General features: G+C 46.8%; 3 protein-coding genes across 3 annotated transcripts; all 3 read right to left on the minus strand.

The window, feature by feature from the left end:
• Positions 1-16,858: 16,858 nt before the first annotated feature.
• Positions 16,859-17,515, minus strand: LOC146764728 (inositol 1,4,5-trisphosphate receptor-interacting protein-like 1). The gene has a single exon (XM_085563702.1). It carries the CDS (start codon positions 17,267-17,269, stop codon positions 16,859-16,861), a length of 411 nt encoding a protein of 136 aa, XP_085419828.1. The 5' UTR covers positions 17,270-17,515.
• Positions 17,475-18,014, minus strand: LOC146764729 (inositol 1,4,5-trisphosphate receptor-interacting protein-like 1). Its single transcript, XM_085563701.1, has one exon. It carries the CDS (start codon positions 18,012-18,014, stop codon positions 17,475-17,477), a length of 540 nt encoding a protein of 179 aa, XP_085419827.1.
• A 482-nt stretch (positions 18,015-18,496) lies between these two features.
• LOC146764730 (uncharacterized) lies at positions 18,497-19,297 on the minus strand. Its single transcript, XM_085563697.1, has one exon. It carries the CDS (start codon positions 19,295-19,297, stop codon positions 18,497-18,499), a length of 801 nt encoding a protein of 266 aa, XP_085419823.1.
• Positions 19,298-26,315: the final 7,018 nt, after the last annotated feature.

Here is a 26,315-nt window from a genome sequence, read left to right on the forward strand (position 1 = left end):
GCTGGCCACATCTCATCTTCTTCTAGAACACTTGGATTTTGTGCTTTTCTTTCCTATAGGAAAAAAAAATCCATCCTGAGCAGGTGTCCATGGCCAAAACTGGGATTCCACCTCCAAAACTCTGTACATCCATTGATTGCTCCCAGTGAAATCTGCCAGGACAGACAGATCTGGCTGCCCTTGGCCTCTTGGGGAAGCCTCTCATCTGCTTTCAAAACACTGGGGTCAGTGCTTTCCTTCCAATGAAAAAGAACCATCCTTCTTCTCAAGGTGTTCATAGTCAAAATTGAGATTCCTTCTCCCAAATTCCATATATCCAAGGATCTCTCACATGACAAAAACTGCCAGGACAAACAGGTCTGTCTGGCTTGGCCTCTCAAGAGCCACCTCTCTTCACTTCTGCCTTTGAAACACTGGGGCTCTGTCCTTTCCTTCCTATGGAAAAGAACTGTCCTTCTTATCTACGCAGAAATGGCTGAAACTGGGGTTCCACTTCCCAAATTCACTATATCCAAGGGTTGCTTTCAGACAAAAGCTACCAGGACAGAGAAGTCGGGCTGCCTTAGGCCTCTGATGGCCGCCATTTATCTGCCCCTCAGACACCGGTGTTCTGTGCTTTTCTTCCTATGGAAGAACCATCCTTCTACTACAGGTGTCCATGTCTGAAATTGGGATTCCACCTATAAAATTCCCTATATCCAAGGGTTGCTCCCAGTCAAAATCTGCCAGTACTGTCAAGTCTGGCTGGCCTTGGCCTCTGGTGGCTGCCCCTGCCACACTGGGGCTCGGTTCTTTCCGTCCCATGGAGATCACTGTGACACTGTGGGCACCTCATGGAACCAAGGGGATCATTGTGGTACCACTAGAGCCCATGGAACACTCTGGGGCCATGGTGACACCGCGGGGCTTCATGGGCCCAGAGACCATTATGACTCTGTGGGGCCTGATGGAACCATGGAGACCATTCTGACTCTTCAGGGCCTGGTGTCACCAAGGGGGCCTTGTGACACCTCAGAGCCTCCTGGAACCAAGAGACCCCATGGAAGCGAGGGAACATGGAACAGGTCTGGCTGGCTTGGCCTCCCAGGGGCCACCTGACAGGTCTGGCTGATGTTGGAATGCCAAGGGCTGCTTCTCATCAGCTCCTGGAGCAAAGGGGCTATGTGCTTTCCTTGCTATAGAAAAGAACTGTCTGTGTTCAGATGCCCATTGCCAAAACTGGTATTCTCCCTAAACAATTTCCTGTATGCAAGGGTATGTCTTAGGAAAGAACAGCCAGCTCTGGCTGCCCTTTCACTGTGGTGGTCACCTTTCATCTGTCCCTGAAACACTGGGGCTCTGTTCCTTCATTCCTGTGGAAAATAAATGGTCTTGTCCATGGTCCATGGCCAAAATTAGAATGTGGCCTCCTAAAGTCTGTATATCCAAGGATTGCTCCCAGACAAAAGTGGCCAGGACAGACAGGATGGGTTAGCCCCCTCCTCTGGTAATTTTCACAGACCATGAGCTTAATATTTTTATTAGAAAACACCTTGCAGAGGGCCCAGGGATCTCCCAATGAGAGGTTTTGGGGGCTTGGGCACATGACCACTACATATGGACAAGTTACAGATGAGAAAGCCTGGCTGGGTCTCTGTCCCTTCTGGCCCCACAGAGGTGCCGAGGCCGGCCCAGCCCCGTCTTGGCCGTGGGGCCGGGCGGCTCCTGCCGTGGGGCCGGGCCCCTTCCCAGGGAGCCGCCAGGCGCCATCGGCTGCCGGGCAGGGCAGGGGAGGCCGCGGGGCCGAGGCCGGGCCATGGCTGCGGGTGCTGACATCTGGCCCTGCCGAGCCCTGCCCCGCCGCCAGCCCGGGCCCGGCCAGGATCCGCCGGGCCCCAGGAGCAGCCCCGGGCCGGGCCGGCTCGGCCAAGGCTCTGCCGCCCTTGGGCTTCACCCGCAGCCGGTGGGCAGGGCAGGAGAAGCCATCGGCCCCGGCCGTGCTGCTGCTGGGCTCTGGCCTGGCTGCTGAGATCCTGGCCCTGCCCCAGCGCGGCCCAGCCTGACACAGCCCCAGCGCAGCCGCTGCAGAAACCTCCATGGCAAAACAGCTCCGGCCGCAAGCACCGAGCCCGGCCGGGCTCACGGAACCATCTGCAGTCCCGGGAGATACTGACTCTGCCAGTGCTGCCATCCTCCCTCCCGTGAGAGAAAAGGACACAGGGCAGGCACACAGAGGAGCAACATGAACACACCGAGGGCAGGGAAGGGGAAGTTGAGTCCCAGATGGGAGGGATGAGGAGATGCCTTGATCTTGGGGCTGGAATCCTCTGCTAAAGCTGTGGAGAAGGATGTCATTGATACATCAGACTCTCTTTTTCCCTGTAAGGCATTGAAAACATAGAGAGATGACTTGTTTCAGCAAAGGCCTCCATGCTAAAGTAAGCAAATGTTGAAGTAGCTGTGATCCCATGAGAGGTTTGAACAGAGAAAGGGAGAACAGTGATGAGACCCTGTGCCCTCAGGGAGAGAAGACGACCTCTGTTCCCAAAGATGAAGATGATTTCAGAAAGAGATGAAGAGAACCGTTGCTCTTAAACAGCTCATTTCAAAATTAATACCCCATAAGCTGACAAGGGCCATAAGCACATCTGTGGGAAAAGGTGGGAGGGAGTTCATGATTGCAGATTTCTCCAGGCAGCTGCTATTTGTGGAAATGAAAAGCCATGAGATAACTGTTTTGTTGTGGAGAAGTCTCCATAACATTAACAAGAGGAACTTCTCTGCCTAAGTGCAGTGAAGAAAGACTATTTTAGAGGTGGTAAACTGACTGAAAATTTTAGGTTTTGTCTCTTTATATTGTCAGGTTGTATGGAGAGAGGAAGTGTTCTGAAAGTTTTGTTCTGATTCTTATTACACTTTCTTTAGTTATTGTTAATACAATTTTATTTATAACCTTTTAAAATTTTGAAAACACTTTGCCTTTCTCCTAATCCTATCTCACAGCAGGAAATGAGTAAGTATATTCTAGTGAGTGCACTGGTAATTAGCCACCAATGAACCCACCACACTAATTGAAGCATTGGCTGAGAAATCTCAAAATGATGAACCAAAACCACTACAGAAACTTCCTGAAAAACTGCACAAGAGCAGAGAGAAATTGAGGCAGACCCATGGTTTGTCAGGACTTCCTTGATCCTAATGAGCCCTGTTCTGCATTTGGAGCTGAGACCTGGAACCTCAGAGCCTGAGAGGAGATTGCACAAACCTTTCCCGGAGTCAAGGTCGAAGCAAAACCGCAAAGTGGTTGGAGTCTAAAGCATTAATGGGAACCACAAACGTCCATCTATACCACAGGCTCTTCATGGAGTCCTTGGAGGAGAGAACTGGAGGCCAGGATGGCACAAAAACCTCTCAGAGACTGAAAATGGCACAAAGAACTCTCACAGTGGAAAGGAAAATCCAAAGTACCTTGCAAAAGTTAAGAATCTCAAAGTATTTATGAGCCCCACTGAGTGTCAGTGCCAAGCTCTCAAGGGACTCATTAAAGCAGATAATTGGGGCCATGATTGCACAAACTTCTCACAGTCTGTAGCAAAAGGGGAACACCAAGTACCTTAATAAAACTGAAGTACCTTGAAGCATGAATGGGCCCCACTGTATGTTGTTTCTGAAAAAGCCTCTCCAGGGACTAATTAAAGCAGATAATTGGAGGCCATGATTGCACAAAGCTCTCAGAGACTCCAAGGCCAAAGGAAAAGGCAAAGTCCTTTGAAAAACCTGCAGTTCCCTGGGAGCATGAAGGAGTCCCCAGGGCCATTCCTGACCAAGGCTCCCCAGGGACTCCTTCCAGCAGATCCTTGAGGCCACTGGGATGTGGGCTCGGGGGGGATGCTGAGGGCAGGACCAGGGGCTGACAGTGCCCAGGCTGGCTGGGGCTGTGCCAGGAGGCCCCAGGGCCTCAGGACAAGGTGTCTCCTCACAGCCCTTGGTGGCACAGACCCTGCTGTGCCCCAGGGCACCAAGACTTGGCTTCTCTTTGTCCCCTCCTGTCATCAGTGCCTCCAGTTCTCTGCTCTGCCTGGGGCCTGGGGACACTTTCTCAGTCATGTCCCTCAGTGGGACCCATTAAAAGTCCAAGAAACTTTGGGGTTGGATTCTGACTTGGAGTTCTGGAGAGGTTTCTGCAGCTCCCTCTCAGGGCCTGATACTCAGGCCCTGAGCACAAAGCCCCAGAGGGTCATTAAAGTCCTTGTGCTGTGTTTGTGCTGCTGAGCTGGGCCGGGCTCCTGGCACAGAGAGTGATCCTGGTAACCAAGCAGAGCTTCAAAAGCACATTTCTCTTGCTGAGCAGCTCTTCTGCCAGCCCAGCAGGGCTGGGGCACTGCCTGCAGCCACCCGGGCACAGCACAGAGGCACAGAGAGCTTCAATCAGTCAGGGCTGGGAAGGGGCTGAGAAGTGCCTGGGGCAGAATCACTGCCAGCCCTTGGCACAGGAACCTCTGGCTGCAGGACAATGCAGCTGCAGCTCCTGGAGAGATCTCCTAAAGCTGGAACATGCCAATGCCCACAGCCCCTGTGAGTGCATTCTCTGCTCATCTCCTGTGCAGAGCAGCCAGGGGTGCCCAGGGCTGTCCTGCAGAGCAGGGTCCTGCAGCCCAGGGCGCTGTGCTGGGCCAGGGACTCTGCTGCCTGCCAGGGACAGCTCTCAGCCGGCCCTGGAGCTGCTCCCAGCGCTGGGGGCCAAAATCTGGGTGGTAGGAGACAGCTGGAAAGGGTTGGAAGTGTTCTCCTTGTGTGGTGTGATGAGGATGCTGCATTGTTCAGGACTGCTCCCAGCACGATACTTATCTCCAGAGCATTTCCAAGCAGATTATTCAGGGATCACAGCAAGGCAGGGGCTGCATAAATAGGAAAATTTGCCTTTTTTAATGTACTGCTATGTGTTGCCTGGATGTGAAATTTCTCTTACGTATTCATCTCTCAGTTCAGGTCGAAAAAAATAAAAAGGTTTTTTTCTCAGATCGGGATAAACAAGGCAGTGACAGAAATCAGCACAGGGCCCCTTAAAGGCAGCATCAGTGTCGCTTTCCCAGCCTCATCAGGGTTGTTCTGACATTGCCATCGGAACCGGCAGAGCCAGAGCTGCCCCTGGGCTGTGCCAGGTCTGGGAGGGGTCTGCAGGGCAGAGCTGAGCCCCCAGGGCTGGACTGGGCTCTTGCAGCTCTGGCAGGGCACAGCGCTGGGAACAGGGAAGCAGCTGCTGGCAGGGACAGCTCGGGGCACAAGACCCCGGGATAGGCAGTGAGGGGAAGTGCCCCCAAGCTGTGCTGGGATATTTAAAGTTCTCTCCAAACCCAGCTATTCCATGATTACTTTTATTACAGATCCCCATGCCAAGACAGGACATATGTCCAACAGCAGCTCCATCAGCCACTTCCTCCTGCTGGCACTGGCAGACACGCGGCAGCTGCAGCTCCTGCACTTCTGCCTCTTCCTGGGCATCTCCCTGGCTGCCCTCCTGGGCAACGGCCTCATCATCAGCGCCGTAGCCTGCGGCCACCACCTGCACACGCCCATGTTCTTCTTCCTGCTCAACCTGGCCCTCAGCGACCTGGGCTCCATCTGCACCACTGTCCCCAAAGCCATGCACAATTCCCTCTGGGACACCAGCACCATCTCCTACACAGGATGTGCTGCTCAGCTCTTTTTCCTTCTGTTCTTCCTTGGAACAGAGCTTTCCCTCCTGACCATCATGTGCTATGACCGCTACGTGTCCATCTGCAAACCCCTGCACTACGGGACCCTCCTGGGCAGCAGAGCTTGTGCCCACATGGCAGCAGCTGCCTGGGCCAGTGCCTTTCTCAATTCTCTGCTGCTCACAGCCAATACATTTTCCTTGCCCCTGTGCCATGGCAATGCCCTTGGCCAGTTCTTCTGTGAGGTGCCACCGATCCTCAAGCTCTCCTGCTCCAAATCTGACTTCAGGGAACGTGGGCTCATTGCATTTAGTTCCTGTTTAGGACTTGGATGTTTTGTGTTCATAGTTTTCTCCTATGTGCAGATCTTCAGGGCTGTGCTGAGGATCCCCTCTGAGCAGGGACGGCACAAAGCCTTTTCCACCTGCCTCCCTCACCTGGCTGTGGTCTCTCTGTTTGTCAGCACTGCAGTATTTGCCTACCTGAAACCCTCTTCCATCTCCTCTCGATCCATGGATCTTTCAGTGTCAGTTCTGTACTCGGTGGTGGCTCCAGCCCTGAACCCCCTCATCTACAGCCTGAGGAACCAGGAGCTCAAGGCTGCAGTGAGGAGACTGATGACTGGATGCTTTCACAAACATTAAACGGCTGGCCAATTTCTGCAAATCACTTGTAATAAAATTAATATTAGATACATCTTGCTGGTTTCATTTTGGAGGTCGTTTTTCCTTGTTTTACATATTAATGTTCTTAACAAATGTCATCGTCTGTGCCATTTCTGATTTTGTTTCTCTCCCCTTCCCTGTGGCCACAGACTGTGTCACTGAGGGGCTGCATCCTCTGTGGCTTTACAGGAACTAAAGGATCTCCCAGCAAAGTTTTCTGCAGAGATGTCCTTTTGTTGCCTTCTCTGGAGCTGCAGCAGCAATGTCTGTGTGCAGAGCTGGAGCAGATCAGTGCTGGCACAGCAGCTCTGCTCCTGCTGGCCACACCATTCCTGATCCAGGCCAGCAGCCATTGGCCTTCTTGGCCACCTGGGCACACTGCTGGCTCATGTCCAGCCTGCTGTCCATCAGCTCCTGCAGGTCCCTTTCTGCCTGGCTGCTCTCCAGCCACTCTGTCCCCAGCCTGTAGCACTGCATGGGTTGTTGTGGCCAAAGTGCAGGACCCGGCACTTGGACTTGTTAAACCTCACCTTGTTGGATTTGGTCCCTGGATCCAGCCTGTCCAGGGCCCTGTGCAGAGCCCTCCTACACTCCAGCAGATCAACACTCCCAGACAACTTGGTGTCACCACGGTTCCATGAGTCCCCAGAGTGTCCCAATGGTCTCCATGATTCCATGAGGCCTCCCAGTGTCACAATGTCCCTTTGGTTCCATGGGACCCCTTGGTGTCACAAAGTCCCTTGAATCCTTGGGCCCTGCAGTGTCACAATGTCACCGTGATCCCCCAAGGCCCTGCAGTGTCACAGTGGATCCTTGGTTCCATGAGGTCTGGCAGGGCAGCAATGCTCTCCTTGTTCCCAGAGTGTCACAATGGCCTCTTGGTCCCAAGGGCCACCATGGTGTCAAATATGTTCCCTTAATTCTACAAGTCCTTGAGGAGCAGCACGGGCCCCTTGGTTCCATATATTTATAGACTGTATTAGAAGGTGCTGGGGATCAATATCAATTGGACATTGCTGATATCAATCAATAAACAGGAAAAGAAAACTTAACAGGACAAAATAATTCTCTCTGCATTGTTTTCAATATAGTATATTCACTTTGAATAAACTTCAGAAATCTGTCTAATTCACCACAGAGGAATTGAGGACATGAATTATTCCCATAGGTTTTTCTTGTTCAGGTATTTAGAACATATATTTATGTGCCTTTTTCACGGAATTCCTGAACAGAGGAGCTCAAGAAAGAAGAGCCCTCTGGAGTAGTAAAATTCATCATCAACCTCCAAGTGGCTGAGGATGCATCCCCATCAGAGCAGGAATGAACAGAAATGGGCACAGCTTTGTGGCTGCCCCAGCTCTGGGATGGTGTTAGAGGGATGCCGCAGGAGACAAGACTCATGATATCATGATCATCAAGTCTCAGTTTATTGTAACAGATTACACAGTTTATATATGTTCGTTAATTAGCTCATACATATTGCAAAAGCCAAGCTCATGATTGGTTGCTATGTGACTTGTACTATTATCTTAAAACTATCTTTGTGAAAGATACATGCCTGTCTAGCTGGCCTTGCAGTTAGAACAGCTTAGTACTCCTTTGTTCTTCTCTATCTACTTCTACATACCAAGCAGTTTCAATATCCTGCTTTCTGCACACCATCTACTCTTCAGGGCCATGCGAACTTTGCAGCAGTCACGTAGCCCTCCCTATTTAGATTAATTTTACAGTATCATGTCCCTTGTCGTTCAACCATTCCTCTGTCAGGCTCTCTTCATCTCCCCCGTTTTCCTTTTGTACAAGAAGGTGTGCATTCAGCATTTTCTGCAAAAGCTGCTGCATCAAGCCTTGCAAGCAAGTAAACACACAGGGCAAAACAAGCAAAAGTATCACAATTATGCTTAGAACTATTATGCCATATTTGATAATGTCTCTTAACTATAGTCTGATCTCTAATCCTTTTAGCTATCTTTTTAAACCTAATCTATCTTCTACCTTTAACTGTTGAGTTAGCTCGGTCAATTTTCATATTTGCTTATGGATAGATGTAGAGTGATCAGATAAGTTCATACAGCACACTCCTTCAAATTCTTCACAACTATGACCTTGGGCTAGAAGAAGTAAATTAGTGGCAGCTGCTCTGTTTTGCAGAACTGCATGACAGATACTACTTATATTTGTGGCAAGCTCACTCAACATTTTAGATGGAATACTAATTTACCTTTTTGTCCAGTAGGCTAGGATTTTCAATTGTGTGAGAGCTTGCACTGAAGCAACTCGTGGGGTGAAAAATGAGGTTAGTATTACAGAAGTGCACCCCACTTCATATTTCTCATGTTTTTGATTGTTCTGTTTAACATGAAAGGAACAAACTTAATTCTAAATACAAACTATATTTATGATAAACTTAATGTTATGCTTTTGATTATCTAATTGATTGTCCCTCTTTTTCTTTTGCCATTGAAAAGCAATGGCAAAATGAACAGAAAAATCACAGGCATTACTAAAACTCATCAAAACTTAGCAAAAATGTCTATAACATAATTAAAAACACACTTATGAAAAAACTTAAAAGCTTACAATCTTCTGTGGGTGAAACACAAATCTTTGTACAATCCACTTTTGCTGTGCATCCTCTGATTTACTTGTGGAGAGATTAGTGTTCTCTTGAAATTGATAAGTTTAACATTCTTCAATGAAATCTATCCAGATTCTGCACCTGCTAAAACACAAACAAACTCAACACCCCCCACAGGGACTGGAGGGTCCTCTCTCAATTCTGTTTCCTAAAATTTGCATGAAGAAATGGAAATATCAACATCTTTATAATAAACATGAAAAAACATCAAGAACAAAACAATGCATATAGTAAAGAAACTAACAACAAAAAATCAATCAGATAATACACTATTAACATTACATATAAAATCACAGTTACCAAGTGCTACACTATCAAATTGTTATCCCAGAGTCTGCAGCAGCTGATAAACCTTAAAACAACAGAGATTTGGATAAAACATGTCCGGATCATGTTTCTCCAAAACTCCTTTTGAGGCTCAGCTGCCCTATATGGTCAAATTGTCAAGCCAAAAGGACTTGAATACTTTTTGATGCAGAAAACACCTGGGTCAATCACACCATCCACGTAGAGCCAGAGCTTGGCCAGAGCTCAAACTCTAATTGGAGGATATGTTTTAACACATTATAAAACAAAAGTCCTAGAAATAACAGTTATAAGTAAAAAACCTTATTATTAAAATTTTATCAAACTATTAAATAATTGAACCTGTTTAAAATCTCTTTCAAAACAAAAATTCTCTAAATACAACAAACCCTTTCTTCAGAAATCTGAAAATTTGAAGTCTGAAATTTTGAATTAAAATTTGGACGATGAATTTTTAAAGGAAGATGAATTGCAGCTGCATAAAAGATTGGATAAAGAAAACACATGAGTAGTTAAAAAATCAAAAACACAGGATCCTGAAAAAACATCTTGTAATCAATCACCTAAAGAGACAATAAAACATATGAAAACTGACTGTAAATACTATAACAACACCTTAATACCTTAATAATAATTCTTATCACAAAAATCAGACAACTCACATTTTATGATCAACCTATTAACAAGAAATGTTTAAAATAGTTTAAGACAATCCTTTTAAAGCACTCATATAACATTAGTAACAATCACTACTTATCGTTACTTACAAAAACTTAACAATCACTATTTATCTTATTATCTATAAAACTTAAAAATCACTATTACTTATATTATTATCTATAAAAACCCAAAGACGGAGATTACAAACTCAATACTAAAATTCCATCAGATGACATTTTCTCAACTCTTTGTTTGCAGAGACATTTTTGGTAATTAAATCATTACTAACATTTCTATCTTTATACAGTGATTTTTATCTATATCATATTTGAAATAACATTGATTCACATAATGTTCATCCTTCTTGGTATCTTGGAAAACACTCGGTCCTGCTGTACTTTTTCATTACGTCTTCTGACTCTTGTAAGAAATTGGGAAGATGCTGTTGAAATTTTTGTTGTAGTGTTGCGATCCCGCCACCGGCGGCGCTGCTGCTCTCGGCGTTGTCGCTGCCATGGCAACCAGGACTGTGCCGCCATCTCCGCTGCCATTGCTGGGCGCTGCGGGGCGATGAGGGGCGGCGCCGCCTCGCTCCCGTCCTTGTTGTGTCACCTTGTGGATGGGAGAAGAGACACCCCCGCCACGGCCGCGCCCCGCCTGCTCCGGCTCCAGCGCGGCTGAGCCCCAGGAACGCCCCTCTCCCCCCTTGCGCTGCTGCTCGGCAGCAAGGAGCCTTCCGTCTCTCGGCTGATGTCCGCTCCGCCCCGGGCTCGCCTCCGGCTCGGTGCTGGCCGGTCCCGCTCTGTCTGGCCCCGCGCCCGCTCCGTTCTACCTGATCCCCGTTCACACAAAGTGAATTTGGGATCCCAGTCCCGTTGCCATAAAGCAATTTGGATCTCAATTTCCAGCACCTCAATGCTACTAGTGTCTATGGGAGGTACAGGCATTTCAGAAGCAGAGATGGGAACGGGAAAATTTGTGAGAACCGGAGGGTTTGGCTCACTGGAGAGAAGCGAGGGTTTACATTCCTTATTTTTCTCCAGAGCTGTCCGTATCACTTCCACCGCCCTCTTTTCTGCCTGACACATTAACAATTCGTTATCAACCACACTCCAAAGTTTACTCATTTTCTTGCCCGGTTTATCCTCATCTAACACTAATTCCCACAACTTATCCCTATATCTTCTCCATTCTGAAAGTTCATGAACACTATGGGGGTTAACGAAAAAGCCGTAAGACTCAGCATGATGCAATAGCGAAGGGAGATCCTTATCTAAGTCAATCCCCCTAATCTGCCTTTTTCTAAGAGAAGCACTAAATAAATCATATGCTGCTTGCCTTTCCATGATTACGTCGGTACCGTTGCTGGCTCCTTCAGGCTTCGGCAGCACGTATCGGCTGAGCTCGCCGCTGCGGTCACTCAGGGCGCGGAGCAACGCGTTTCGGCTCTTTCACCGTCCTTCCAGCTGCAGGACCCGAACCCCAACACAGCACCTCTCTCGCCTTAGGCTCGGATCAGGTCCCTGCTTTCGGGAGCCAGTTGTTGGAGGGTGCCGCGGGGGACAAGACTCATGATATCATGATCATCAAGTCTCAGTTTATTGTAACAGATTACACAGTTTATATATGTTCGTTAATTAGCTCATACATATTGCAAAAGCCAAGCTCATGATTGGTTGCTACGTGACTTGTAATATTATCTTAAAAGTATCTTTGTGATCGATACATGCCTGTCCAGCTGGCCTTGCAGTTAGAACAGCTTAGTACCCCTTTGTTCTCTATCTATTTCTACATACCAAGCAGTTTCAATATCCTGCTTTCTGCACACCATCTACTCTTCAGGGTCATGCAAACTTTGCAGCAGTCACGTAGCCCTCCCTATTTGGATTAATTTTACAGTATCATGTCCCCTGTTGTACAACCATTCCTCTGTCAGGCTCTCTTCACCTCTCACCCCCCAGAAGATGTGTGGCTCATCCCGCACCTCTGTACCTGCCCCTAAAACATCAGTGTCTGTAACCCCATTGGCCCATGCCTTATCCCAGCCCACCTAGGAGCCCCTGGTAAGGGGGCTCCGAGAAGCCATGCGGCCGCTTGGAACCTCTTCCCGCTCTTGGAACTTCTCCCCTCTCTTAGAACTTCCTCCCCTCTTAGAACCTCTCCCTCCCCCCCTGGAGCTTCCCCTCTCCTAAACCCTCCTTTTGTCTCTCCCCTCCCCTGCCCTCTTAAACCCGGCCACATGCTACGCCTGAGAGCACGAGGCTCGGACCTTCCTGCACCCCCAATAAACCTCTTTCCCCAAGAGCAACCTTCAGAGATCTCTGCCTCCCTCCACCCACACCGTGCTGGAGCGTGGTCATCCCGCATTTAGGTCCCTGGGCTATTTGTTTATTGAGTTGAAAAGACTAAAGTGGTTTCAGTGGTATAATATACACATCGCTTGTCAGGTTGAGATCAAAGCAGCTTTAGCTATAAGAGAATAGAAGATGTCTGCACTTGGCAAACTCTTATTTTTCCTCCACGTATGCTGTACATTCATCAAAGAGCATCTTCACAAGTCATACTTTCAGCTGTCAGCCACTCCTAAAACTCTTGCAGCTGCCTTCCTTTCTTCCTCAAAAAGATAGAATGGGGCTTTTTTCAGCCCCAGCCATCCTTCTCACTGTGCAGAGATAGGGACTGTGCAGTGCCATACAAGTTCCTCAGCCTGGGGACAGGTGCTCATTCTCTCCTGCCTCCAGTGGTGTGAGTAACAAACTTGCAAGCAGGAGACACTAACAGAAGCAGGTGTCTCTCACTTTTTTTCTTTTTCTCTCTTTTTTTTTTGTTGTCACTTTCCAGTATTCTGTGAGCAATAAAAATCCTTAAATATTTGCAGGGGAAACTAAATTTTTTGTTCTTGTTTTTGCTTGACTAAAAATCTGGGGGTTTGCCAAGATACAGATCAAACCAACAGCAATCACTGTCAGTGGGATTTTTTTCCATGTTGAAAAAGTTTAACAATTAAATTCCATCATTTACTCTGACATGTTGAGATATCAGTCACTATTGCATGGGCCAAGCACTTATTCTGGATTATATCTCCCAGTTATATAACCAAGTATTCCTTCAGTACGATGGTCTTTTTGCTAAAAGATTTGATGTTCCATAGAAGATGCAATTACTGTACAGAGTTTGTGCATAAAAAGAAAAATCCTCAATCTCTGACATATGTATAGAGCTGACAAAGGAAAGAAATTCAGTATCAGAGCTGGGTAAAATGGCTCATGGTTCAAGTGGTTGTTTTTAATGCTTTTAATAAAAAAATCCTCTGCTGTTGTTTTTAAATACATGTAGTCAAATCTGGAAATTTGAGCATAAGAACATAATGTAGCCACAGTAGGATAATGGACTGAAAAAAATAACCACTGAAAAGACTGAATAAAAAATAAACACTCCCCACTTTGTCCCCCAATTTTTCTGGAATTGTTTAAAGCTAAAAACTACAAAACCAAAATTTACAGAGCTATTTTTTCTGAAGTGTGGACTATACAGTAGTGATAATGAAAATGAGAACAAGCCTCCTGGGATGGTTGTGCTACTTTGCCCTGCCAGATACAGAAACATTTCTATACTTTAAGTATTTTATGTTGTTTTAAATTTTATTTCATTTCTAGGGAACAACAGTACCTCAGGTCATTTTGATGTCAGATTGTATTTCACATCATTTCTGTATGAGGTGCATTTCTTTTCTTTGGATACTTCAGGAAAACATTATGAGGAGCCTGAAAATTGATTATATGAGCTGTGGTCAGGATGCAGCCTTACAGAAAAATCATGAGCACTAAACTTTCCTTGCCAGCAACAATTAAAATATGTAAACCAGTATTTTAAAGAATTTGAGTTGAATGGTGATGACTTTAAATGGCTTTTTAAAGATGGTGACAAAAGTACTTATGGGTATTTTCCCCTATACTCATACAATTCTGTGTCTTTAATGCACTGTAATCATAATAAATATTTCCAGAACTGAAGAAACAGAGCCTGAGAGCTTGTCCATCCTAGAAGTTTCTATTGTTCTCATAAATTTTTCTCTACAATTATCTCTTCTCTTGGAAACACTGTGACATAACCATGCTGCCATAATAAGCATAAGCAGTAGAAATCAAATTCAGAGCTACACAACTTATTTTACAAGGAGAACAGATAATGAAATGGTAAGTAGTGTCAATATACATTGTTAGGAAAATAAGGCCTTTTTGTTCATATAGAGTCTCTCATATTCACAGAATAGAGTTTTAATTAGAGTTTTTACTTGTCTGAACATGTTCTCATCTTGTCAGGCATTCCAGTGTCTATCTCATGCATTCCAGTGACTATCTCTCAAGGACGACTTCGTTACAAACTTTTTAGGGAGTTAAAACTGTTTTGAAAAAGCTGCTGCTAGGCACCCAAACACCTAAGCAAATAGATATGTTTCAAGGATAGTTCCGTTACAGACTTGGCAAAACATGTAAACGTGCCTAGAGATAACATTTCTTGTTTTTGAGGGAATTTCCAGGTCGCAGAGACAACCTTAAAGAAGACCACTGGCGCCACCAAGAGGCAGAGAACGACCACCTAACAACAGGGTGCGCCTGCGCAGAAGAGACACCGGAGCGTCACCAGAGCGTCACACATCCGGAAGAGACAACCCAATAAGTGGGGGGGAAACGGAGAGCTAGGCGCGGTAGTTGAAACGACTGCCGCCCAGCGCGCGCTGGTTTGCTTTCGCTTTCCGCTATTAATAAATCCTTTTAATTGGATTTGACAGCCTATTGTGCTCGTTTATAACATACATTAATGGAAAAAATTGCCTAAGCCCTGCATGACTCTGAAAGAGCAAGCTTTCCAGTTATTTTCGAATATTCTGATCCACATGGAAAATGCAGAGAAGTCCTATTTTGCAGGGCTGATTTGCTTCGTATGTGAGCCATAGCAAGGTCAGAATCCTTGGAAGGACACTGCTTCTTACCTCAAGATTTCTGTGAGCTTCTGCCTTGCTTCTGGCTTGGAAGACCTTGAAAGGCAAAGAAAGAAGAGGAAACCAGTGCACTTTTAACCAGGGGTGACTGAAGAGACTAAATCGCTGCCCACTGGCCATGATTCACAGAGCACAAAGCGAAGATTGACTGCTCATGACGACATTTGAACCTTGTGTCATTGCTGTGAATCCTCCTGAGTGTACCTTGCTCCTTAGACTGAAGGCACTGTCATTGAGCAAGCTGGGGGTTAAAGCAGCCATTTTATTTTGGATAGTAATTCACTAATACTTGGGGACTGAGAGGATTTGGGTTGCAGTACTTATTACAGCCTATTTCTGCCTTGGTGGAAGGAGGTGAGAAGTACAGAGTACCTGAAGCAAGGAAGAATTGAGATATGCCAAAGAACCAAAAAGCTTGATTGGCCACCTAGAGCAAATCTTTGTGGGCTTTAGGAAACTGTGGGGTGGCTGCTCTCACCTGCTTCATGACTGGCCTTTCTTTTCCTGCATATTATTTTCATTTCTACTGTTTGTATTGTTTTTTCTTGCACTTTGCTCCTTACTATGAATTAGTATGCTGCTCAAAGCTAAATATCAGCCAAATTGATAAAGATAGGTTATTTATATCTTCTCAGGATTTAAATGCCACAGAAAAAGTTGGGGGACTTGAGCAGATCAAGCAATGTTTTACCCTGCAGCCCCATGTAAGTGACTAACTGCTTTAATGGCAGGTACATTGACAGCTTTAGTTTGGATATGGAGGGAAAATAGATTGTTTTTCGGAAGACACTGCTACTTTACTCAAATTTGCTGCACTACATCTCAAGGGTTAGAGCACACCTAGACAGTGTGACCATGCTGTAACTATCACTGTGTTCATTTGTAGTTTTTTTACTCAGAAGTTGAAGCTTCTTCTTCTTCCTTTAATTAGCTGCCTCTATCAGGACCTGTTTTGTTTTCTGCTATAAATGGTGGGTCAAATAAAAAGAAGGACAGATTTCAGGCAATTTGAGAAATTTTTCTTCTTTTATTATTTCTTCACACATATATATGTAGATATTGCTGAAGGGCAGCTATTACTGAAGGGTAGCTCAATCTTTTAGGACTAAATTGTTCCCTAGGAGTTGTAAAAGTGACTGTGTAAAGAAAACTTCAGCAATCTTTCCAAAGATTGCTAAAAAAATTCAAGAGTACTCTGCTGCAAAATTTCAGGCATTTCAGGTCATTTTCACTTCAAACTTCAAGCATTTCTATGGAAATGCTCAAGAGACAGCATACTTAATATATCCAACATCTCTGTTTGCAAAGAGTCTATTTCAGATAGAGGTATAGGAAGGACATTCTCAAAGATATAGAGGGTTACGTACAAAGAATGACGCATTTCAGGCAATTTGAAAAACTTAACTTCTTTTATTAGTTTCTCAAACATAGATATTCAAGTATTATTTAAAAGCAGACAAGCAACTAGGGGAATTCTCTAAACTAAGGGTAATTCTCTAAACTAAGGGTTTAAACTAATCTAGTCTAAACTCTATTTCTCTACACTAAGGGTAGCTTTGCAAAATAGTTATATACTGCCAACACTAAAGGGCCTCTGGAATGAATGCTAAGAAACAAGTCTAATTAAAACTACAACTCACTAAATAACTACATTAAGTCCCTAATAGGCTAGGTTGCTGTCTTCGAGGTATTCCAAGCAACCTCCATCAGCTTCACTGTTGTTCTTCTGCAAGGATGTGCAGGTGGAGCCCGTTTCTGCCTCCTTGACTTAGGCAACAGCACTGTTGCAAATGGAAAGTGAAGGGCAAGGCCACTCACGGAAGTGTCTGCACAACAAAACCATGTGCTGCACCATCTTCCTTTCACAGGAGCAGGAAAGCAGCTTCAGGATTGCCACGGACAAATACAACAATCACAAAGAGTCGACGTCACAGCAATCAGCTGCGAACTTCTCCATCAGAGCTTTGTGCAGGGAATTCTTCTCAGTGTTGGAGAGCATCATCCAGAGGCGAAAGTGCAGCTGAGCATAAGCCTCCATTGCCTTTCTGTGGGCATCTGGATCTCGGGCCAGGTACTCAAAGAGGTTGAGTGGCTCAACCTTTTGCATTGCTGGCGGCAAGCTGATCTCTGCAGGAAGCTTCTCGTTGCCTAGAACAAAATGGTCCAGGCGTTTCCATTTCAGGCAGAGCTGTATGTATGCCATGATGTCCCACAGCCGCAGTGGAAATTCCTTCCTGCGCCAGTAGACCGGCGGTAAGATGTTTAACACATGCATGACCAGAGTCTTCCAGTTAGAGTTGGAAAAACCTGTGCCGCTCAGCATGCAGGTGAAGAGCTGCAGGTATTTCAGGTGCAACCTCTTACATGGTATCTGCCTGGCAATGTGCTGGAAGAATTTTGCCTCCGCCACAGCGAATGTCTCAGGCCATGCTGTTCTTGTGAGGATGTTGGCCTTGGCAGGCTGACTGCTCACAAGGTTACCGGAGTTGCCTTTCTGGGCCTCTAAGGGCTGGTTGACCACAAAGATGTCAGTCCCCTTGGCACACCCAAAAAAGCATCTCCACTGACAGGGTCCTCTTGCCTCTGCTCAGCAGGAATTGGCAGGACCGGCTGCAGGGCTGAAACACCAAGTGCCATGAGTATGACTGAGGCACATGCAGCCACGAGCATCTCACCATCTGGAAGAACCAGCGGGAGGTTTTCTCCACATCCAGGTAGGAGCCGGTGCAGAGTGTCTCCAGGAGGCTGCGCTTCTGCTTCCGCCGCAGCTCCTCCTGCGAGTGGTGCAGGAGGCACAACAGCTTCTCGCCCAGCTGCTCGCTCTCACACGTGCACACCAGCTCCACACGGACGCTGAAGGTCCTTGCTGCCGTCTGCCCTGCACTGCTTGGCTCTAGGTGGAAGGTGTGCCCTGGCGGGGGATTCAGTGGGACCAGCACACGGTACACCCCATCCCACTCATGGGGGCTCCAGCCCTCAAAGGCACTGCCCACCCCGATGGCTACTCGAGGCACCGGATCAAAGCTATTGCTCACGCTGTACACAAAGACACACGTGAAGCTCTCCATCAGCTCAGCTGTCACTGAGCAGCCTCTCTCCAGGTCCTCCACAGGCCACTCTATACCATCCACTAAAAGGATGTCCTTCTCATTCCCAGCATCTTGGGTGTCTTCTCTGTTTTCAATTCCACCACTGGCATTTTCTTCCCTGCCACCATCACTGCCACCTTTTTCACTGGCAGCCACATTACCTTGTTCCTCTTCTTGTCTATCATTATTCTTGTTTCCCTCCACATTCACATCAGCCTGTTATTCATCCTTGTTTCTATCATTGCCATCTTCTGCTATCACATCCTTATTTACTTCCTCAGGTGCAGGAAAACCACTATGGGCAATTTCATTCCCACATTGATTGCTATCTTCCTGCCCAGTCCAGTCTTTACTTCTTTGGTCATTGGCACGTCTGCTTTCCTGCACCTTCACATCCATGTATTCTTCTGTTCCATCTACATTGTCTTCACCTTCATTTACATCAGTGTTTTTGCCTGCCTTTATAGTAACACTATTGTTTTTTTCTTCATTTCCTTCTCCTTCTTCCTTTCCAGTGTCCTTGTCTTGGTCCACCTGTACATCCTTAGTTTTTTCTTTATTTGCTTCTCTAGATCTTCTTTATTTCCAGCAACATTGCCAGGTTCTTCTTCATTTCCTTCAGTGGTAGTGTCTCCTGGCATATCCCCATCACTCTGTCCTTCTTTCTTTAAGTGATAGCCATTGTCGACATCGCTGTCTTCCTTCACATCATAATTGCCACTGTTGACATCGCTGTCCTCCTTCATCTTCACATCATAATTGTCTTCAATGGCATCATGCTTGTTGCCATCATCTGCAGCCACAGGACTGCCTTCTCTGTCATCTTCAGTGCCGCTGTTTTCTGCCTCCAGAGTCATATCTCTGTCTTCTTCACCTTCCTCTGGATCAGCGGTGTCTTCTTCCTGTTCAGTTATTCTCTCATCTCCCAAGGTCTTGCGGGAGCTCTGGTCCTTGCTGCTGCTGCTGGCCTCACAGCTCCTTCTCCTGCAGCCCAGCCACAGGCCCAAGAGAAGCAGGATGCCAGCAAGAACCCAGAATGGCCACTGCTGCAGGGCACCAAAGAGCATGGCTCCCCAGCCCTCATCCTGCTGCTGCAGGGGCCCCTGCTCCAGCTCCTGCATCAGCCGGGCCATCTCACGGTCCAGCAGCTCCTGACGCTCCCGCATTCTCTGGCGCGTGGCCTCATCCAGCCCATCCCCAGCTGTCTGGGGGTACTGGATCAGGCTTTGCACAAGCACAAACAGCAGTGACAGTAAAGCCATGGTCTGCAGGAGGACACACGGGAGGGGCTCAGTGGGGCCGGAATGGAGGCAGTGAGGGGCAGGAGCGGCAGGGATGTGGTGGCAGGAAGGAAAGGGCCCCCGGCAGCTGGCAAGGCTGCACCGCTGCCCCGCGCGCCCCGCGGCCCCAGCAAGGCGCTGCGCCCGGCGCTGGGCCCTGGAGACGGGGCAGCCCCGGGGACCGGCGCTCCTGTCCCAGCCCTCCTCCAGCCCCCTCTCCCCTCTGCTGTGTACTCACCGCTTGCCGAGGCTCTACTGGGGCAGCGGCACCGGCCTGGGGCCTTTTATAGTTGCCCCCATTGTGACACGGCCCCTGTGCTGTCACAGAGCCCAGAGCGCATCACAGGCCAGCCCCGCCCGCCGTCCCAGCCCGGTCATGGAACTCATCATGGCCCCGATGCAGAGAAGAAAGGAACTGAAGTCTTTTTTTGCGTTTCAGGCTCTCTTATGTAGTTTGTCTCACAGCCACACGGCACTCCCCCTACCCCAGACTGGATGTGAGACTTCAAAAGGTGATGCATGTCATCTGCATCCTGTTCTGTTCTGCGCTTGAGACAAAACACCTCAACACCTCTTTCTGCTGCTGCTGGAAGGGGCAGATGAGATGGCTTGAGCTATGCTTGTAGGAAGCTACCAAAACAGTAATAGCCTCTTCAGCTGCACACTCACTAGGCAGAGGAATTTACCTCAAGGCACATGTTGGACCTGAAGGCACATCTGGAAGTGAAAAAGCATCTTGAGAAAAAATATCTGCGTTTAGTCTCAGAGGAAGAATTTGAGCCACCTCAGAGCATTTCTGTTTTGTTCTATAATTGTGGGGTTGGCTGCTTTTTTTTTTTTCTTTTTTTTTGAGGGCATAATAATTGTAATAAACACTACCAAATGTGAATTTCCCCTCTCCCTTCTTTGATGGAAGACAAGCAATGAAAAAGTGGCAATTGCTCTTTCTCTGCATCTTACTCCAACATTTGCAGTTATTAAAATTTGTATCTTCTTTTCACTAGTCCATCAGTTTGAGGTGATGTCTGCAAATGAATAATAATTTTTCTTACTGCTGTATCCTCAGCTTTAAGAGGATTCTCTCCCTTTCATATTCAGATCTTTCATTTTCTGCTTTATGCATCCTTTAAAGACCAGAAGCATTTTCCCTCTGCTTTTTAATTTACTTCGGAAAAGCACATTAATTAAACAGTTACATTTGGTTGGTTGAAGGTTGTCCATGATATTTACTTAGCTGGGGTTTATCTGGCTGTCAGAATAACTCACTGGAGAGATCACAATTTTATAACAATGCTGGTCAACCAATGTGACCTTCAACAGGACCACCTGTGGTGAACCTTGTGAGCCCGCCTGTGGCACTCATCCCTGCCTTTTCTGGCATGATTTTATATGCTACTGCACCTCAGGCACACAGTATGTAACTTCTGTCAAGCCTTCAAGACACTAGAAGTGTGATTCTGGAAATGCTGATAAATATAAAAGATACGACTCAGAGATAGCCATGTTACCTCTTCTTCTAAGGTTTCCAGGCCTGTAAACGAGGAGGGACAGGAACAACCAGACAATCAATTTATGGAACACTGAAAAGGTCAAGATATTGTAATATGCTGTATTGCACTGAATCTATGGGATATTAAAATTCAGATGGTTCATTCCTAGAAAATATTTGCAGTTGCACAAATAGAGAAGCACAGATTTCCACCATGGTGGCAATTACACAAACAAATGGATCTACTCCAATTACAGTTCGAGACAAACATCTTTGTGTGAGCTTCTTTGGAGCTTTTATATTTGGAGTACTGAGTTGTTCCACTGAAGCAGAGGAACTTAACCTGATACCAGGGATGGAAGGCTTCTTCCCTTCTTCTTTCTCATAAACAAAATGATGAGAAAACATTAACAGTCAGATCAACCTCTGCTAACCTTTTAACTTCAGCTGTTGATATGATTAAGTCAGGAGCCTCTGTTAGACTATTTTTACCTCTTATTTTCTTTCTCTCCTTTCTGATCCTTAATTTGCACTTGACATTTCAATTGATTTGTTGGGCTAAGGAATTTTGCCACTATTAGCTTTACTTTGACAAACCTCTCTTATTTTAGCATAGAGGGTCCCAGAAATTTAGCTAGGAGCCATTTTGACATAAGGGAAAGATGAGGTTTCTGGTCTATGTGACCCTGTACATTTTACAGGCTTTTGAGGAAAAACTCCTTTTCTACAGGATGCAATTTCTAAACCTCTGGACATTGCTAGTCTAATCGACCCTAAGTGGTGACCAACATTTTTTAAATCCTTATCAAACTCTGGACCTGCAGCTACAACTGAGGCTGCAGCAGGAACACATGGAGCAGAAAGGATATTATATGTATCTCGCAGAAAATAGTCTTCTCAGTACATCCCTCCTCTCAGTGCTTGCTTATATTAAGCACTGAAAGTCACAGTTCTCTATACAGAGCAGAACCTGACTATTTAGAAAGGAAATAATTTAGCCAGCTAACCCAGACAGAGAATTGAGGCATTACTTCAGGAGAAATGAGGAAGGTGATGTCTGCCATTAGTCTTCAGTTACAAGAAGAAATAAATCCTGTCCCAAATTAAAGCAAGAGTTGCAGACCTCTTGCATTGCGACTACAAACAAAGTTGAAAGAGTATTCTGGCAAGAGCTTCTGAATTTAAATAAAGAAATGACACAGGTCACGTGAGAACCAAAGAATGGAAACATTAATAAAGGAAGCAAAACCCTGTCCATGTCACTCCAAGATGTCTTCTGATATCCATGGCAGAATGGTGAGTTTGACAGAAACATTTATGTCTGCCAGGCAGATATCCAGTTATAGGAAAAAATTCTGTTTGTCTATGAAAACGCAGTTTTCAGTAAAAAAGATGAAAACTAAATTTGAATGTATATAAACAATACAAAATCATTCTTCAGGATATCTTTATGTATCAGGAGGCACATCTTTTATAACACTTTTATTGCTATATTTGTGAATAACTGTTTTGCAGTGCTATTTTAACTCAAATAATTAAGCTTTCCTTCTGTTTTATGTTTAAAAGTTTGGGGGTTGGGGTTTTTTGGCATTTGGAAGCAAGTCAACTGGAGAGCATTTTCTGTGCCATCTGAGGCCAAAAGTAACAGCATGGAGTCAGAGAAGGCCATTCAGCAGGCAATTTGTATCCTCAGTTGGGTATCCCTTCTGTAGAATGCAGCTGGTATAAACTATACAGGGTCTGGGGCTACAGAAACAGCAGAAATTAAGAAAGTGAAATTTCTAGAAAAGCTTGAAGTATAGAAAACTTTGAGCATGCTGTTAAAGAAGTTGTGAGTTTGGTTCAGGGGACTGCAGAGTTGATCCCTTCTTCAGTCATATTTCAATTGTTAATACAAGAGGAAATAGATCTTTTGATCACTTTTTCCTGTTAACAATCTGTTTTTAAACACTTCTTATAGATTGTTTTGCACTCATAGTATGATAAAAAACACAATTCTTGAAAAATTCAGCTACATGTGAAAATTAGATTTGGAAAAAATGGTGCTTCTTTACAAGTGTTGAAGTAGTTCTCTCTTCTTTGAGTAACTCCAGCTTTAGAGCAGGTATTTGAAAGTTACTAGTGAATCATACCTATGTCCTTCACCATTCTAAACAGACATCTGCACTTTGAGCCACTTTGGAAGCCTCAGCTGTTATGTGCAGTGCCTTCTCCATAAATAGCCAAAAGTTAGGGTGCTGGAGACTCCATCTTCACTGAGAAAATCCATTCTAAAACTTGCTGAAACTATTACTATCTAATCCCCAGCTTCTAAAGGTGTTTCTTTTTATCCCCATTCATTCTTTGTACCCAGCCTGAGCTCTGGGGGTGCCAGGGGTTCTGGAGGTCCCATTTGTATTCCTAAAGCTGCCATAACCCCCTGGAGGAACTCTCCTGCAAAATTAGTTCTGCTCTCTGAGTCTATGGCTTCCACAGTCCCTTTTATTGGAATGATGTCTTTTAGAAATGCCTTAGTAAGTGATCCAGTGGTTGCTGAGCAGTCAGAATTGCTTTTGCCCCCCTGTTAGGTGAGATGGTGTCACCAGAAGATATTGAAGCCTTCCTGCTCAGGGCATTTCAGTGCCAGGCTCTTACAAGCACACACAGCTGTGCCGGTTGAGCTGACCATGGGGGTAACCTGCGCTTTGTCTGATACCCTTTCCTCAATAACAGCCTGTCTTGGAACTCTTTTCCCTTCTGCTGCCCTTGAAGAGCCATCCACAAAGACATTTTCTGCCTGAGGCCAGGCAATGTCTCCTGAACCTCCCCCAGGCTGGGTCTGGAGCTGTGTCACTTGAATGCAGTGCTGGGTTTCTTCCCAGCCCCTCTGTGGGCTGTTCAAACAGGAGGCTGGGTTAAACCCTTCCCCTGTCCTCAGTTCTGAATCCTCCTGTGCCACTGAACAAGTTTCACACTGTAATAACCGAGCACTGCTCATCCATTGCGAGGCTCTTTTGGTTATCAAAGCTTGAACTTGATGGCAGACTGGAACAGTTGGAGATCCTGTTGTCATCAGGTTTTGGTCCTGGGTCCCCGCTGAAGCTGTGGCTGCACAATTCTGCAGACAATGAGGCCACTGTGGCCACTGGGTGAAACATTTTGGCCCAAGGATTCCTTTGGCATGGCCCTGTTGAACATTCACCTACAATTCCAATTTCTTTTCTGAGTCTGGAAGAGACAGAGCTGAGGCATCAATATTTTTGGTTGTTCATTTTCTCAAGTTTTGCTCTCTTTCTCCTGTCTATACCACAGCATGGAGGCTGTCTGAGGTTAAAAAGTCCTACAATGTTCTGGCTGGAACAGAGAATCCTCAATCCAGGCTGTGTAATTCCCTATTTATCCTCAAAATTGTCTCAGCTCCTTTTTGGTCCAGGGAAATGTTACTTCTGAGATTGCCCAGTGCCTCTCTGGGTCAATTCACCAGGAATCTTCAGTCCCAGTATTTCCCAAATATTTAACCTTTTTCTCCACCATTTACCATTTGTTTTTTTTTTTTTCCCCAATACTCAAAAGATATTTTTAGCCAGGAAATTCAGCCATTTCACTGGGGCTTTGTCTACCACTTGTTCTTGTCCTCCTCATTGGAGCCATCTGATTCCCTGACTGGCAGGATAGGAGTGCTGTAGGGAGACATCCCTGGCTCCAAGAGCCCTGCCTTTAGCAGGGACTCCATACCAGGCTGTGAGCCCTTCCTTCCCTGCCCTGGAACAGGGTGTTGCTTTTAGACACCACTTGTCCTGGTTGCTTCCAAGTAGTTTGGAGAGGCTCCACATCAAATTTTCCCTGGGGCTGCCCACACCTCTGGGTTCCCTTCAGCACAGGCCTTGCCAGACATTTGACACAAAGGTACAGCAGCAATAGCCTCTGTATCACCTTTTACAATATTACAATGCCACCATCAAATTCCTTCCTAGTTAATTACAATCAGAGTAGGAAGAAAAAGAAATTAGTTTATTTCAAACCTATCCCCCACAGCTCCTAATAGCGATTGAACAAATGATTGATACCAGCTCAGCTTTCCCATTTATTCCCTTAATAATGAAAACACTCCTTTACAATTTTCCCCCTTTAGGTGTAATATTCAGAGTGGATGGAGAGGCCCCTGTGTCCATCAGGAGAGGCTTCCTCTGGATGCAGACCCAGCCTGAATGTTGTGCAGGGCTCCAGTGTGGTGGGTCCTCGGTGGGATGGGAGCTCAGAGAGCCCTGACAATCCATGTCCATGCAGGGGTGGACTTGCTCCTGCTGAGGGTGCTGCTGTCTGTGCTTGCAGTGTCCTTGTGGGCTGCAGCTGGAGCCCTGACTCCTTCCCAGGGGCTGTTTGGGTGGGCTCTGCCCTGGCCAGGAGGGCAATGCCTCTGCCAGGTGCTTGTGGCCGACCCCGTCATGCCCTGGGTGCTGGGGCCCCCTTGGGCCCTGGGGTTGATCCCTCAGGGGCTGAGGGAACTCTGCCATGGCCTTTGCCTTCAGCTTGGCCTTTTGCTCATCCCTTCTTGCCTTCAGCTGCTGTGCCCTTGTGCCCAAGTGCTGCAGGGCTTCTTCTGCCACTCCTGCAGCCCCGGTCACTGCCTGTGGGTGCTCATCCTCTGAGAGCTGCTGAGCTTTCTGCAAAACCTTTCCTTTCTGCAGGGACCCAAACGAAATCCTGAACAGCAAATCCTGATCCTTCCATGTGCACCCTGCATTTCCCAGCTGTTCCTTTGTGTTCCCCGTTGTGCTCAGGGTCCCTGCCCAGCCCGTGTGGCAGAGCCGGTGCCTGTCCTGCCGCAGTGTCCAAAGGCGGCCCCCCCGGCGGGCAGGGCCGGCAGCTCCCCGGGGCCGGGCAGCGGCCGGGGCGTCCCGCAGCCTCCTGGGGGCCGGGGGCCACTGCCGGCCCTGCCCGGGGCTGGTGGGGTCAGGCAGCGCCCGGCGCTGAGCCCCGGCTGCCCCACAGCCCCGGCCCGGCCCCGCAGCTCCCCACAGGCCCCAGCCCGTGCTCCCGGTGCCGCACCTCTGCGCCCGGTGCTGCCGCTGCCACCGCAGAGAAACCCCTGGCATCCTGACCTCCTGCTTTTCCTCTCCTGGAAACTGGGAATGGAAGGATCTGGATCAGCTGGCAAATGTGAGGATAAGACCCTGTTGAAAAACATCTCAGTCCTCTGTATTTTTCTCTTTCTCCTCTTTTCCATCATCCTTTTTCTTACCACATCGATTCCTCCTGCTGCTTCTTGCCTGAACCATATTCCTGCACACTCCTCTTCACCCGATCCCTTCCCAGCACACCAACCCCATCCATCCCCTGTTGTCCAAATCCCTTCTCCCCTTCCCTTATTGCCCCCCTGGGTGTCCATGTCCTTAATTACCTCTGGGGAAATATGCAAACTACCTCAACATTCTCCCAGGGGACCCTTCAGAGACATTTTGGGATCATCATCCCTTTGTCCAGGACCCTCCCTGGCTTTCCCTTTTCTCCCCTCCATGGGTGCCCTGCCAT

Source organism: Lonchura striata, chromosome 31, assembly GCF_050655825.1.
Source record: "Lonchura striata isolate lonStrDom1 chromosome 31, ASM5065582v1, whole genome shotgun sequence".
Lineage (NCBI taxonomy): Eukaryota > Metazoa > Chordata > Aves > Passeriformes > Estrildidae > Lonchura > Lonchura striata.